General features: G+C 45.1%; 1 protein-coding gene across 3 annotated transcripts in view; it reads right to left on the bottom strand.

Moving 5' to 3' along the window:
- Positions 1-697: 697 nt before the first annotated feature.
- The window catches only part of CD99L2 (CD99 molecule like 2), a 497554-nt gene continuing 481982 nt past the window's right edge, over positions 698-16269 (bottom strand). For all 3 annotated transcript variants that reach the window (XM_078688659.1, XM_078688658.1, XM_078688657.1), the window contains one exon: positions 698-1363. In XM_078688659.1, coding sequence (XP_078544785.1) covers positions 1299-1363 — 65 coding nt within the window. In that variant the 3' untranslated portion in view covers positions 698-1298. The remainder of the gene's footprint in view (positions 1364-16269) is intronic.

Genomic DNA, 16269 nt, shown 5'->3' on the forward strand with positions numbered 1-16269 from the left:
TGACAATACCAACAAACGACTGTCTAAAAGCAGCACTCATTCCAGGTCCTCCCCCCTACAAATGTGGGTGAAAGTGATGACATTATAGAATTCTAAAACAATCCATAACCGGTGAACAATTAAACATTTGAACAACTAGCGAGGCACAATTTTCCACTGTGGAAAGGCTGATGCAGGAGGACAATTCAAGTGATGCTATGCTACTAACAGTAGACTTTCAAATAGTCCAGGATACTCAGTAATTATTATGAGGCACTCAAAATAGTCTGCATAATAACTCAGTCTATCTACAGAGCTAACAATGCCAGAGCAAACCGCAATAGTAACTGGTTACCTAACCAGCTTGATATTAACTGCTTTCTCAGAAAGGCCTCCTTAATGGAGGCTCCCCCAGGATGAACAGCCTCCAAACATCCTTCTTCTTATACGAAAAACACATTTGTCTCATAAATATCAGATTGGGCTTATGTATGCACCAGGAGTCATACAACAGGCTAAATGTGTGTCCTACCTTCTGATAAAGCTAGTCAAGGGTGGCTCTGGTTATCCTGGAAGAATTGTGTGACTACTTGGATGCTGAATCCCCTTAGATTAAACTGCATTACTGTACATATTGATTTGTTTAGATACTACATTAAATCTCATGTGCCCACACACATTTAGCAAGATTAATATGTTATCACATTTAGACAGGTGCTAAGTAAAGGTACTAGCAATATGTTTATTTGTGCACTCATTTTTTAGCATGGTACGGAGCATGCGCACATTCATCATGTTGAAGCCGAGCCACCAAACAACATTTAACATTTTCATAATTCCATTTTTGTGAAAACTTCATACAAGCATAATTTAATTTACATGCCTGCAGTGTGTTATTGTTGCACTGTTTTGTGTGGTGCGCTCTTACTTTTTGCTGTATCACCTTGCAACTGTTGCACAAACTTGCAAAAAGCACCGATTGACAAATTGCATTTTGTTCATTTTTAGTGAGGATAGTCCATGGGCACAGTGACTTTGGTAATTCATACACAAAATTACCCGCACAAATTCCTTTTAGTGCAAATCCTAGAATGAACTGTTTGTTAGAAACGTCCTTGTTTTTCATCCAAGTGACCATTAGTCAAATGTAAACTTAAAGCTCCCCCCCAAAAAAACCTACAGTAGAGTGGAAAAATGCCAGCTTCCAACCGACCATACCACATTAAATAGCTTAAAATCAGTATAAAATAAAAACACGAGTGTAAACTGCAAGCATTGATAACTCCGGCGGCTGGGTTGCGTCTACGCTCCTTCCTGGTTTAAACCTGCGCAGTGCCTGGTTTTGGAGGCTCGGCCGATTGCGAATCCAGGGCTGTGTATTTAACTGTGAAACGAACAGAGAGAACAAGGGTTATAAATAAATATTGCATAATATGTCATACGTTTATCCATTTTTTTTCTCAATTACTACTATATTCTATTACTCAAGTACCTCCGAGACTGCACTTGAAGTCTAATTTGATCGTGATTTCGAACATTCAAATAATCAATAGCACGTTTTTCACCTGAAGGCATACCATAAAAAGGAAAATAAACGGTATATACATATATCCCAATCCACATATTTCCAAACGTTTTCAGATAAAACATTCTTAAAAGCAGCAATATAACCTGGAGGGTGGAGGTGGGAGGAACGAAGCAACATGGACAAGGATGGGAGTGGGAATGTAAGAAGCAGAGTGTGGGGAAGGGAAGAAGCAACATGTACATGAATGATAAAGAAAACAGTACCTTAATCACAGCAAGAAATGGATGGACGCTATTTAATCTTTACATGGAGCCCCTAGCCCGTATTGTGGAAGCTTTGGTGTGGATATCGTCACATATGCTGACGATACCCAACTAATAATTAAACTTACCCACAATCAGGCAGAGGACGCCACTAATTTTTCCAACTGCATGCGGTCTGTGGCAGGGTGGATGAACAACAACTGCCTACGCCTTAATGGCGATAAAACAGAACTGTTGGTGGTTGGTAAGTCCCCCTCTGCCTGGTCGCAGGCCTGGTGGCCAACAGAATTAGGTGCGATCCCCCGCCCAGCGGACTCTGTTAAGAATCTAGGAATTTGGCTGGATGCGGAGCTTTCGTTTAAGCAACAAATTAGCAAAATTACGGGTAAATGTTTCGGTATATTAAAAACACTCCGTAAAGTCCTCGATCTGCTCCCGATCAGTGCCAGGAAGATACTTATTCATGCCCTAGTCACTCCTCATTTGGACTACAGCAACGCTCTTCTCCTAGGCCTAAGCAGAAAAGGCTTACACCAATTACAATGCGTCCAAAATGCGGCTGCTCGCCTGGTACTTAACCTTCCACGCAGGGCATCTGGAAAAACAGCATTACGAAAACTTCATTGGCTCCCTATCGAGGAGCGCATCAAGTTCAAAGCTCTTTGTTTTGCCCATCGCATTGCCCAGGGAAAAGGGCCAAGTTACCTGCGCAACCTTCTCACTATCCATCGCCCCACCCGGAATCTTAGATCTGCTGGAGCGATGCTGTTTCAGCTCCCTCGCGTGCACAGGACTAGGATGGGAGGTAGCTCCTTTCGCTTTCTTGCGAGTAAGCACTGGAACAGTCTCCCTCTTGACTTGCGCATGGAGCCCTCAGAAACAAGATTCAGACTAAAATTAAAAACCTACCTTTTTCCAAGTCACTAATTGTTTCTTTGTAGCCTAGGACCCTGACCGGCCCCGGACCTCGGCCTCTTCAGGGAGCAGTAGCATTTCTAAGCGCGGGGACACACTGTCTTTAGTGTAACCAGGCGCTTTAAAAGTGGTTTTATTATTATTATTATTAAAGACACTAATCAAACTAAACTACAATAAAGCTTCTCCTGATCTCTTAGGATTCAGAAAATCTTTCAAGACCTGGTTCTTTAATTCTCCTTATTAGACCTTCCTAGCTTAATATAAAATTGCCTTTCTGTGATCAGCGCCAAGACACCCTCACGGGTAATCGAGCACTTAATAAGATTTATAACATAACAAATCAATCAGTACTTGGTCCATGCTCCAAACGAAAGAACAGGAAGTGATATCGGCAAGCCCTGCCCAATTAAGATAGAGCAACTAAGAGTGACAATGAAGCCAACAAATGGTAAGCCTTAACATGGATTTTGGCAATCTCCAACTTCTTATAGTAAAGAATACGTCTTGCAGCGACAGAATATGTGCTGTCGGCAGGCGAGACCTAAGCATATATGATGGCGTGAACTCATGGAGGTTAAAACCGTTCATTATGTATGTTAGAAGACTTGGGGGCATTTTATTAAACTTTCACGCACCACAGCGCAGCAAGTAAAGTTGCTGCACTGTGTTGTGTGAAAGAGAGCGAGCAGAACAGTGCCATATTTTCAAAGATATGATACAGTTCTGCTCTCTTAGTACTTGTGCCTAGTGCCACATTGTGGTCAAGATAGTTTTTGTGCAGGAGGGGGTACCTTACTGCATGGAAAGTGTTCTTTGAGGCTATCTCCTCTTTGTACATGTGCTGCAGAAGAAATGTATGTGGAGAAATACAGACTTCTCCTTGTTACACAAACCTCAGGTAGGCACACCATTTTGTTGCAAACCCATGTTTATAAGTCTTAGTAAATATGGGTTTGTATCAAAGTACATGGATAAATGAGCAGCAACGCCCATGCACTATGCTATCCAATATGTTACTACTTTTTTTTTTTTTTAACAAAACCAGGAAAATCGGGCTTGGTAAATCCAAAAAGGAGTTTGCGTCTGGGTTGCGCCACATGAGGGGTGCAACCCTGATGCAAAATCTTAGTAAATCTGGGCCTTGGTGCACAGAAGTGCAAGTAAATACGTTACTATTGGAGACCAGTGCCAGAGGCCAGTTAGGTTGGTACAGGGGAACCAACTGGCAATGACCTGTTAATACAATCACACAGTGAACCGTATTTTGTTTTTGTCATTTACCAAATTAGGCAATCAGAATGGTAAAAAATAGTTTGCCTATGAAACTAATCACTACATATCCCATATCAGACAACAATCAAGGGGAAAAGGACAAAAAGGTCATTGTGATGTGTAAAGCAAGTGAAAAAGTGAGTCTGTAAGGTTCAAGAAGAACGAACATTCCCAAGATTCATGAATCTCGCTTGGAAACAATCCCAATAACAAAACGATTTACGTACAGAAAACAAAACTGCACAAAACGTATCACAAGAAATGAAATATGTCAATAGGAGTTAATCATCTCATGGCAAAGTGGGTGGGATTAAGTAATAAAAAATAGATATATGGGCAAACAGGAGTCAAATCAGAACATGAAATTCCAAATCCCCTTGAACTAACTCCAGGACAGGAGAAAGTATGTGTGGGGAGCACTGTAATCTCCACTGCAAAACCCAGATGAAGGTGTTCTATGGGGTTTTAAACAAGTGTTAATCTAACGGATAAAGAAATTCTCGTGCAAGTTGCTGTCATAGCCAAGTCGTTCAGCCAGTCATTGTGAGCAGGAGGGGCCTTTAGTTTCTATTTATGCAGGATACACATCTTGGTGACTGCCAGACTGAGTCGATCCATCTTTCTTCATTACGTCAGGATGTTCAAGGGTATCATGTAATACTACTAGTGGACGGGAAAAGTCTAAATCAATGTCACTATTCCTTTTCGTTGTGGATTCAATATTTTGCTAATATATCCAGAGGGTGGATCACGACCAAACCAGATTCATCATGTCTCCATTAGGATCTCCAAGAGTGGTGGCAAAGCTCTGATTGGCTCGCTGCCGTATGTGCCGAGATCAGTGCGAGTCATGTAATAATCTGAAGATGCTGAACTTTAGCCTTGCTTCACGAAGGATGCTGTTAGGAGTTTCTGGTAAAGTAGACAAGTCTTCATCTGTGCAATCCTTGGTGAGGTTGATTTACCATTTCCTTGAGGTACTGCCGTTTTTTCGTTTTAAGTGAACATTCCCTATTAGGGTGTTGTACAGTCCAGCTGTGACCCCTCTGAAGTTGCTCCGCCTCTTAAGGTAAAGATATATGGGCTAAATAGTGTAAGACACCAGGTAAGTTACATGGTTTGGCGTGAAGACAGTGTTTCGGTTGCACCTACCTCCAGTGGTGGTCTAGGCTGACACTGAACTTTCAATGGTCTGCAAAGTCTCGAAGGACTTGAACACCTCTCTAGTAGATGGTCAAGCAGAATTATTCCCTTCCTCAACCACTCCCTCCAGCACACAGTGTACATCAGAAAGAAGTAGACTTCCTGAAATCGTTATTAGGATGCAATGAAATTGGTTCGAGACATGTACGTGACAGACGTCTGCACTCTTCAGAAGGACCCCTGCTGCAGTCGTCGGCTGCCTGTCTCCAGCAGCAAAGCAGCAGGAATCCCCTCCAGAGCATAGTAGAGTGTGCTCACCTGCATCACTCAAGCTTTCTACCAAGCAACAGTTTGCTAAGCAGTTGAAGCACTACTTGCATGGCTTCCCTTAACTCCTACCTACTGTTTGTGTGTGTGTGTGTGTGATGTTCAACAGATTTGCTTGTAGGCTGCATATAGGTACTTGTCAAAGTGTTCAACTTGGACTAGGAGGGGATCTCATCTCCCATACTGAAGAGACTGGCAGGGCTTAAAGTTTGCCAGTGACGTTATCTCAAGGTTAAGTTGGGGACTAGTGAAGCGAGATGACAAAATGGAGAATGAAAAATCATACGGTGAGAGGGGAGTACGCTGAGAAAGTTGCCGCAGGGATGGCAGGCGAAGGGAGAGACAGAGGGGCATATTTACAAGTCGCTATCACCACAATAATATCACTTTCAGTGACGCTATGATGGCGATAGGGGCTTTGCCTTATTTACAAGGCAGCATTAAGCCACTTAACGTGGCTTAACGCTGCCCTGTAAAGAAGGCACCCTTTCACGCTATGCTTAGCGTGAAAGGGGAGGGTAATGGGAGTTGCTGTAGGTGTTCCATTGATTGTGATGCTGCCCCCTATTTACAAGGGAGGCGTAAATAGGAGACAATACCAGAATTAAGACCAGGGAAAACCTGGTCTTACCCTGGCGCAACTAGGAGAACTGTTTCATTTCTCCATGTTTTTGCTGTTTTCATGTGTGCTGCGTTGTGAAGCACACAAGAAAATAGCTAAAGGCCAATGATTGTTTATGTACAGGAAGGTCTCCCTTCCTACACATAAACAATCATTTAAAAAAAAAAAGCCGTTTAGCAAATTCTATGTGTGCTGCATCAAGCAGCACACATTGAAGTTACAAAACAGCATTTATAGATCGTTTATGTGCAGGAAGGGTGACCTCCTGCACATAAGCAATCTTCCACTGCACGCAGACACCCTTGCACTATAGTGCAAGGGTGCCTGTGTTGGCGCTAGGCTGCTAAGTGTAGCGGCAACACTGGGAGAAATGCAGGGCTGCACCATATTCTTGTAAATATGGTGCAGCCTAGCGTTTCTGAAGTGGTAGAGTGAGGCGTTAATTCAGGAAGGCTAACACCTCACTCCGCCACTTCCCTTGTAAATATGCCCTCAGACTGTCTTGAAAAGGGCAAAAACGTTCAGGTTGTTGAGGAATGGAAGAGATGCATCCTCTTCCTTCTTGGCATGTGGTCCCAAGCACAGGTGGTCTGTACAGTACAGACAAGGTCTGCCAAGCTTGGGGTTGTTCATTGAGGGGCGAGTGGGACCTTCTGCAGTACACGCACACGCGTATGAAGGTTGGGAGAGGAGTGCGGGGCAGAGCATTCTGCTGCAGGATTCCAGGCGCTGCGGTTAGGGTTGAATGCCTCACGGTCATACAATGCCCAGCTCCAATGCCTGGGTGAGATGGCAGAACCCTACTAGGCACAGGCACTGCAGTCGATGATTAATGTAGTGCATGGATGCTGGAGCAAAGGCAGTGTCGGTTTCTGCACTGTTGAGGGAAGTAGCCATGCTTCTGCAGTGCACAGGTACTGCACCTAAGGGCGAAAGCAAGCAGGACACACTTCTAATTTAAAGGTGCATCATCTGGGGTTTCCGGCAGTGTATCTTCATGCAGTGCACAGCAGTGCAATGCTGCTATGCAGTATCTGAATGTGACTGTTACTGCAGTGGGCAGGTGTTGCAGCTGGGATGGAATGCAGGGCATGTTTCTGCCGTGCATGGATGAAGTGGCAGGGAGTTCAGGCAGTGTATTCTCCAGGGGAACACAGGTAATGGGGTGAAAGGGAAGACATTCCCCTGGGGCACACATGTGCATTTTGTGCTACGAAAACAGTCATTAATGCTGAGTTACGCTCCTTCCATTATTCTGTGTAATCTCAAGTCATTTTGCTGTAATTTTGAATAATTACGCTATAGCAAATCACGCAAGTTAGCCCCTACATCTAGTAATTTTGTGTAATTACGCTACAGCAAATTATGCGAGTTACACCCACTTCTAAGGTTAATATCTCCCTCTGTCAGCAGAGGAACTACACGCACTTAATATGTGGCACAAAACCGGATTCTCCTAAACGTCATTCATAGCTAAACATCATAATTGGTTGTCATCGGTCACTCCTGCCCCATTAGCAGCAGAAGACTTGGGGTTCCAGCATGGAGCCAAGTAACAGCAGTACAGAGAACTAACCCTCGAGCCTCCACACCTACCAGTACCTCTGTACTCACTTACGCTCCTTCTGCAGGGGAGGCCTTGCTTGAAAAGTAACTTGGACATATTTCTGGGTTTGAGGGATGAGGGGGAAGGGAGCTCCAAGCTGTACAGCATAAGACTTTTGACCGCTGTGACATGACTGGACATGACACCATCTGTAGTGGAATCATCAAAAATACACTAAACTTGCAACATGGAAGCTGATGGAAAGATAGAAAATGGTTTGTAACAATCCTCAAGACTTCACACAATTCCCAGGATCTGCAATTAACAGTTAGGGCGAGAAGAAATTCTCTGTTGAGCTTTGTGCTGAACCCCCTAAATACTGATGCACCCACATCAGAGAATGGATTATGTTTAACACTTGATCCAGATTATTGAGCACCAACATCTCCCCAATGACCTTTATCAGAAACTCAAACCTGTTTTTCACATCCTCTCCTAGCTTTTGCATTTCTCTTGCATGAGCCTCAACAAGGTCACATACATAGTACACAAAGGCGTCACCAAGCTTCCTTACCTCTATACCTTGCTTTTCCTCCTGGTGGAACATACAGCTTTATGAAGAGAGTAAAAATCTCTTATCCTTTTTATCGCGATATGCGCCCTACTCTATCCTACACCTGAACACATGGGGAGACACTCTTATTACTCGAGCTTAACACCTTTTGCCCCCTTTACATCAAGAGAATGATGTTTAACTTTTTACTTTACCAGTGGACTTGGGCATTTATTTCTTTGGACTTCACCTTAGTGGCCCACCTACTAACAATATCCAGTAACACACTTAGAGATTCCCCTCTGCCTTCACCTCTGCTACTAGCTGCATAGTTGGCTACATGTTGGCTTCCCCCCAAATATATTTCCCCTTCCTCCACTATGCATTTGTATGTGGAACTGAGGTTGATGTGCTTCCCCACTGCTTCTTCGTCAACTAGATTGATGATAGTTCTTAATCGTGAAACACCAGAGGGACACTACACCACACCTGGCATTCTTTTTAGTACAGACTTGATGGCATCCAGTGGCCTCCAGCTCAATGTGAGGGAGGAATGCCTGGCTGACTTACAGGGAGCACACTATCCATGCCTTCGCCTCGCTCCATGCTGAGGTTTTGCACACATGTGTGAATTAAAACTCATACTGCTCGAGAATGTACTTTGGTTAAAGGAACAGACTGTATCTGAAATCAGATTTCAAAGGAGTAACCCAGTCGTGCTCCTTCTGGCTCTTTCGAGGCCTTACCCAGGGCTTGTGCACAAGTGCACTGCATGGCTCTGTCTGCGATCAAGGTGAAAAGCCCACCCTAAAAGGATACATGAATGCGTGAGCACCATCATAGGGTCCTGGCAAGTTCTGGGGCTTGAGAGTTCTGTGTGGCTAATGGACTGCACACTGTAAGAAACTGATAAGCTGACTAGTAGCTAATAGTTATTCATGGACGTTGATTCAGCAAAATGCTACTGCACTCTTTAACCACTCAATGACATCTCAGGCTGACCCTTCTCTCGGGAGGGGGTAAACAAGCAAATAAAGCGAGCACCTACAATGATGAAATGTTATGCATTTTCACATTTTGCCAGTAGTTCTCATCCTGCAAACCGATGCAAATATAATAAGAAAGGCAGGAGGAAGCGTCTGTTTAGAGTGGGTAAGAAAACACCCGCATAATGTGTGGAGGGGAAGGGGTTACTCCACAGGAAAAATATTTTGACTCAAAACAATAAGATCAGCAACCTGTCATAAGTTATCCATGTGTGATCAACCAGACTCTGGGCTAAATCCATAATTCAAATTTCCCTCAGTATGTTGGACATGGATTAGGGTCCTTTAACCCCTGTTCCCACTGCTAAAACAGGCAGCAAATAGGCACACCTTACTTTCTTGCCACTACAATGATGGGAAAGGAAACACAAAATACGCTTAGGTTCTTAAGACTCTTAATGTAGCATGACGCAAATTTCCTTCTCGCTCGAGGAAAGGGCACCCTTAATGGGAATAAAGTGATCGGCAGGTATTATACTAAGGGTATTAGATTTTGTAGCAGGACAGTCGTTAAAAAGACATAGCACAACAAAAAACATTTGTGGATAGCTGCAATTCTATACAGCTTGGACAAGGAAAAAGACAATGACCTGGTAGTAAATACTTCCAAAACAAGTCCTTAACTGAATTTGTTTTGGGGGATCCATGATGGATCTTGAGCTAACCATGACCACTGAGAGTCTTGCTGTTAAAGACCAGGCCATTAGATTCCTACATATATCTAAACAAATTAACATAACTTTTATGAAAACCTGTAGAACCAGAAGTCACAAAGGATCAGAGTTCTGGAAACAATGCCCTCAAAGATTTTCAAGCTGTCATGAACACTACAACCTCAAATAGATGATGCTCAAAATAGAGTGGTCGACCGGAAATCCAACGCGTGCTAAACACTGCAGAAGGTGGTCAATGCATGGGCAGTGAAGCAGATCTGTTATACTTGTTAAATGCTGAACTATTAACCACAGGATCAAAACATTAACAGGTGCTCTTGACTGCAGACCTTCAGTTAGTTTGTCAAAATATTAAAAAGGCAGAAGTATCACCATGGGGCAAAGGGGGTTATCGGAAGGTTAACTGATGCTTGCCCGTAGATCATGATGAAATTTGACAAATATCAAAAATGATTTGCATCACTTTCCTCAGAAACTTTTTTGAGAAAGCAGAACTTTTACAAAGGTTATAGGTCATGTTCTCATGGCAAGTTGTTGCTGTCGTAGTTCCAAAGGCTAGCATAAATACATCAAACATCAGATATGAAGCAATAAAATGTACCAGCTGGCCTCCACCTAATTCTTGCCCGTGTTGTTCCTCTAAGGGATGTTTCGTGTCTGTGCTGTCTCACTGTGGTGTGCACAACAAAAATGCACATTTGAGACCAGTGGGGGCTTTAGTAACTTTGTTTATCAAGATTACAGTGAGCTGAGTCCTATACCTTCTTTGCAAGAGGGACATGTATCTTCTTAGGTGGGCGTGGGGGCCTATCGTCTCTTATGAGCGTTTTAGACAGAGTGGTCAAGTTAACAAATTCCTATATTCTGGCTGGAGGGTCCTATGTGAGGGTCTCATGCTGCGGGTGTGAGGCAGGAATGGCTTAAGGCATTTATATGAAAAGGAATCAAGGAGACCCTAAATGTCTGATGGGACCAAGGGTGGACGTATGCTAAAGCGAACAGTGGTCCCATACAAGTTAGATAAGTACAATATCACAATTTAGTAATCAAAAATTGGAATTACAATTTGTATCAATATAAAAATATGGTTTAATTAACAATTGAGTGCAGTGCAAGGATAATATACAAAAAATGGGTGAGTGAGCAGGACTTGACAGGGTAAAGGGAAATCAGCCGATTTCCTTACCACAGGCAAGTGACTTAAACAGTGACTTTTCAATTTGTGAAAATGTGGGTAAGCCGAAAGCCACAATCAGAGTTACATCTCATACTCCACAGTAGGATAGAGTATAGAGTTGATTATGTAGGTGTCACCTACATTTTCACAAACCATATTTTGCATTGATACAAATGGTAATTCCAATGTTTGATTACTAAATTGTGATATTGTACTTATCTAACTTGTATGGGACCACTGTTCGCTTTGGCTTAAGGCATTTATATGGTAAAGCGAACCCTGCTTCACTTTCCAATACTTTTAGAACTTCCAAGTTTACAGGGGGCATGTGTGAGTAGTACATCCAGACTAAAATTTGTTTTTCAGTCTATAGTTTTTAGCCCTGTTTCTGTCATTATAAAATCAGGAATATGAGTCCCAGCATGCAAAGGAAAATCCTGATCTGGTTGTGTTAGAAATGGGGTCTCTACTTGCCAGTGGTTTGCACCCTGTCCAGGAAAGGACTGTCACTGTAGTCAAGGTAAGGGAGTCACACAGCTAAGCTAACCCCTGCTTGCCCACTTGGTAGCTTGGCAGGAGCAGTCAGACTCATCTCAGCGGCAATGTGTAAAGCAGTTGTAAACATACACGCACACACAGATAGACACACACGGTACAAACACTACAAAAGGAATGCACTCCAATTTAGAATACTAGCCAATATTTATCTGAATGAAACAAGACAAAAACGACAAAAATCCAACATACACAACTCAAGATATCACTTTTGAAAAGATCACTTAAAAGTATAGTTCTTAGAAATCAGTAGCTCCAACTGAGGCAATCTCGAAGTTGTGACAAGTACTAATCCAACAGTTTAGCACCGACAGTGAGGCCGGCGGGCCGGCTGCCTAGTGACATGGACCCCGGTTACAGTACCAATGGAAACAAGGAATACAAATATGTCATCAGGGAGGTGAGGTATCGCTGGGCTTGGGCGGCGTTGGTTCCTTACTGCCACACAGGAGGTTAGGCGTCGGTTCCTTACTGCTAGACAGGGGAGGTGATGCGTTGGTTCCTTACTGTTGCAGGGGAGGTGATGTGGCGTCGGCAAGGCGTCAGTTCCTTACGATGGAGCGGTGTTGATAGGTTTGTGAGGTCACACACGTAGGTTTTTCAATGCCATGGTGTTGCGGTTGAGGTGCTGGTATCAGCTGAGCAGTTGCTGTGGTGCAAGTCGGGGCTGTGTGTCGTGCTCTTCACGAGTGCTGGCTCCGGTGCAGGCAGTGGCGCAGTGTTGGTGCGGAGCATTGTCATCAGGAAAGTCGGTGCTGAGGTGCAAGTCGGGGCAGTGCGTCGTGCTCTTCATGGAGCTGATAAGTTGCTGTTGTCTACAGCACCAGAGATGTAGTGTATGTCGGGCGATGGTAAACAACATTAACAATGTGATGTAAACCACATGTGTCATTTCAACGGAAGCATCACCTTGATTGCCATTACCACGCATATGCTTTAACCACGCATATTCCTTTACAACGATTTCTGTTGTAAAAACGGTAAAGGCATGTGAGGTAAAGGCAGTCAGCAGTCAAGCATCGGAGTGAGTGGGCACGGAGTGGGAGGTGTTGAAAATTTCCTGCTGACGACTAACCGAGGCTACCCTTGCAAACTTGTGTGTCGTTCTCTCAAAAGGGCCTGGGACTGTCCCCGGGACGTCCTCCTGGAACCAAGGCCTAAGAAACACCAGGACAGACTCATCTGTATCACAACCTTCTCCCCGGCCTCTAATGCCATACAGAAGAGCATACTAAAACATTTGGCCAGTACTCAATGCAGGTGCACTAGACATAGAACGCCCTATGTTTGCATTCAAAAGAGCAAAAACATTAAAGATCACCTTGTAAGGGCAGCACTACCACAACCTGCAGATAGAGTTACTATAAATGACGCATGGGGCCGACCCACCCTTACAGGCCACGTGAAATGTGGCGAATGTGTAGCTTGTGAATCTACAATTGAAGGAAAAATATTTATGTATGAGACACTTAAGTATGAGAGAAGATACTTCACTAATTGTAATTCATCAAATGTTGTGTATGCCATCTTTTGCCCTTGTATGAAAATCTATGTGGGGCAAACAACACAAAAAATCAAGCTACGAATCGGCCAGCACCGCATTAGGATTTGATGAAATACCGCAAATGCGCCCTTAGTCGAACACTTCCAGGCCATGGGACACAATGAGAAGGAAATCACATGGACAATTATTACTGCCATCAAACCACCACCGCGAGGAGCTGATTTTTTTGTTTCAATCTTTTTATTAAGGTTTTGTATTAAGGTTTTGCATTTCAAAGCCCCTGGTGGAGGCATTACATCAATCATATACCAGTTGTTGCACACATAGAAGGGTTACATAAAATCCACTAATATAACTCAACTTCAACATATAGATGCCACTCCGCCCGGTGGGATTGTACATACTCGCTCGTGGGCTTGCAAGTAAGTAAACTGGTTGTATAGTAGTATGTCTCGTTGTGTCTTGTCCCTTGGGCTACATACTGGAGGGAGCAGGTGTGAATGTCATCCCCGTGTGTGCCTATGTGATCCTTTACCAGACAGGCAGTTGCTATCATTCAATGTGCATGTCGATATCCAAACTGCCGACTGAAACTGAACTTGGAACTGTGGGGAAAACTTTTTCCTAGACCCTTAGGAGGGGGAGAGCGCGGCGGGTTGGCGAGGGCAAGTGGACGTGGCGGGCGGAGGGTGTAAGGGCCAGTGGTCCAAGGGGCGGGGATCGCAAGGGCCCCAGGGGGAGAGGGAGCATTCTGTTGGGGGTAGAGGGCAATGTCCCCAGGAGGGGTAGGCGCTCGGCATGTCACGTCCAGTTTGTCAGGGAGCTTAGTTTCCTATTATCTGACTAGGTGGAATGGGGTGTTGTGAGGAACCACGGGATTGAGGCGGGGATGGCCTAGGTGTATCATCTAGTGTTGTCTCTTGTTTAAATTGTATGAGCAGCTGTGCCCATTCTAGGGAGATGGGATGTTTGCGTGTACCCTTCACTTCTTCTTCCCGAAGAATATCCTCTGCTGCCGCCCCCCACTTGCCTACCACTCCTATCCTGGCTGCTTCTGGGGGGCCCGAGGGGGCTCTCCAGTGCATAGCGATAGCTCGCTTTGCAAGGACCAGGGCAAGGGATGCAAATCGCCATTGCAATTTTTCTGATTTTTTCCTTTTGTAGGTTCCCAATGCACAGACCCCCCATGTATCAATGTGTGGCAGGTTAACCAGTGTGAGGAGTGTTTGGTGTATCTTGGTCCAGTATTGTTGCAGGGATGGGCAGTCCCAGAACATATGCCTAAAGTTCGCCTCCATCGCTTGACAGCGGGGGCAGCTAAATTGTGTGTCCGGATAGTACCGGTGCAGTTTGTCCGGTGTGAGGTAGGCCCGATGGAGTATGTTAAACTGTATGCTTTTGAACTGCGCGTTCCTGGACACTTTCTTTGTATATTCCAGAGCGCGCGTCCACTCCGTGTCATGAAATACCCTGCCAACATCGTCTTCCCAGGATTGCCTTAGGTTATCAAGGGAGACATCAGTCAATTCTCTGATGGCCTTGTAGTGCCATGTGACTAGGTGTCTGCCAGCTTCCATACGGAGTATCGTGTGGAGTACCGGGTCTGAGGGTGGTTCTCCGTCCCGTAAATTCCAGAACGGGCGAGTACTATCCAAAAGTTGCCTATGCGTTAAAAATTGTCCACGCGGGAGATCATACCAGTCGACCAGCTGCTCGTAGGTTCTCAAGTGCCCTTCGTGGAACAACGCTTCCATCTCCGTCTTGTCATGATCAGTCCAGATTTGTAGGGCCCTAGCAGTGTAATATTTTTCCCCTCGATGGAGACCCACCAAGGGCAGCAGTGGGGAATAGAGTGGCCGGTCTTTCGACATTCTATGGATGCGCATCATACATTTGCGCGCTATGGATACCTGAACCGGGTGTGTGCGGGTCAGTTTGGTTCCAGGCAAGAGCATCCTTCTAATGACCGGAAGAGGTATCCTGCCGGCCTCCCTTGTAGTCTACCCGACACATCTCTCCACCGTCCAGTAGGGCAGCCATTGAAGCTGCGCAGCGAGGAAGTACGATTCAAAGGACGGGGCTCCCAGGCCTCCGCCGGTGGTGGGCAAGTATAGTGTGCGCAAAGCTACTCTGCGCCGACCATTACCCCATATTAGCTTTGTGAGCAGGGTATCCAGTTCCCGGAAGGATGACCGGGGCAGGATCACTGGGAGGTTGGCGAAATGGTAAAGGAATCTGGGCACCATTATCATTTTTGCTATAGCCACCCGGCCGATAGGTGCCTGGGGCAAAGTCTTCCAGAAACCCACCGCCGATTGCAGTCTCGCCAGCACTTTACAGTGATTGCCTTCATATAAATCTGTCGGGGAATGATAGAGCCGCACTCCTAGGTATCTGGCGGCCGCCTCACTTCATTTTAAGGACTGAGTGCCCATCACTACATTGTGCGGTGCCAGGTGGGGGCTGAGTGGGTAAATGGTCGACTTCTCCCAGTTGACCCTGAGACCTGAGGTGTCTCCGAAGTCTTGCAGTGTGTTCCATATCGAGGTAAGATCCCCTGTTACGTCTCGGACATAAATTAGCAGATCGTCCGCGTATAATGATACGCAGTGGGTCGTACCCGCGATCGGAACCCCCATGTCGCTCGCCCCAGGCGCAGTCGCGTGGCCAGGGGCTAAATCGCCAACGCAAAAAAGAGGGGGGAGAGTGGACAACCCTGCCTGGTCCCTCTATCTACCGGGAATGGAGCAGAGATAAGCTTGCCAAATCTCGCCCGGGAGCTGAGTCCCTCATATAAGAGTTTCGTGTATGCCATTAAAATGCCACCAATATTCAGCTTCCAGAGGACCGCAAACAAGTGAGGCCACGTCAAAGTGTCAAACGCCTTCTCCAGATCGAAGATCAGGCATGCTGCGCGGGGGAATCTGTCTTGCGCTCTGTTCTGGATATGGAAGAGCCGTCTCAGATTATGTGAGGTGTTACGCCTGGGCACAAATCCGCATTGATCAGGATGTATTAGGGCTGGGAGAATTTGGTTATAGCGGTCGGCTAAGATCTTTCCCAGAATTTTACAATCCGCGTTTAGGAGTGTGATGGGTCTGTACGAGGACAGGTGCGTGGGGTCTCTGTGGGGTTTTAGAAATGTCATCTTCATGGATTCGC

This window comes from Lissotriton helveticus, chromosome 4_1 (genome assembly GCF_964261635.1).
Source record: "Lissotriton helveticus chromosome 4_1, aLisHel1.1, whole genome shotgun sequence".
Taxonomy (NCBI): domain Eukaryota; kingdom Metazoa; phylum Chordata; class Amphibia; order Caudata; family Salamandridae; genus Lissotriton; species Lissotriton helveticus.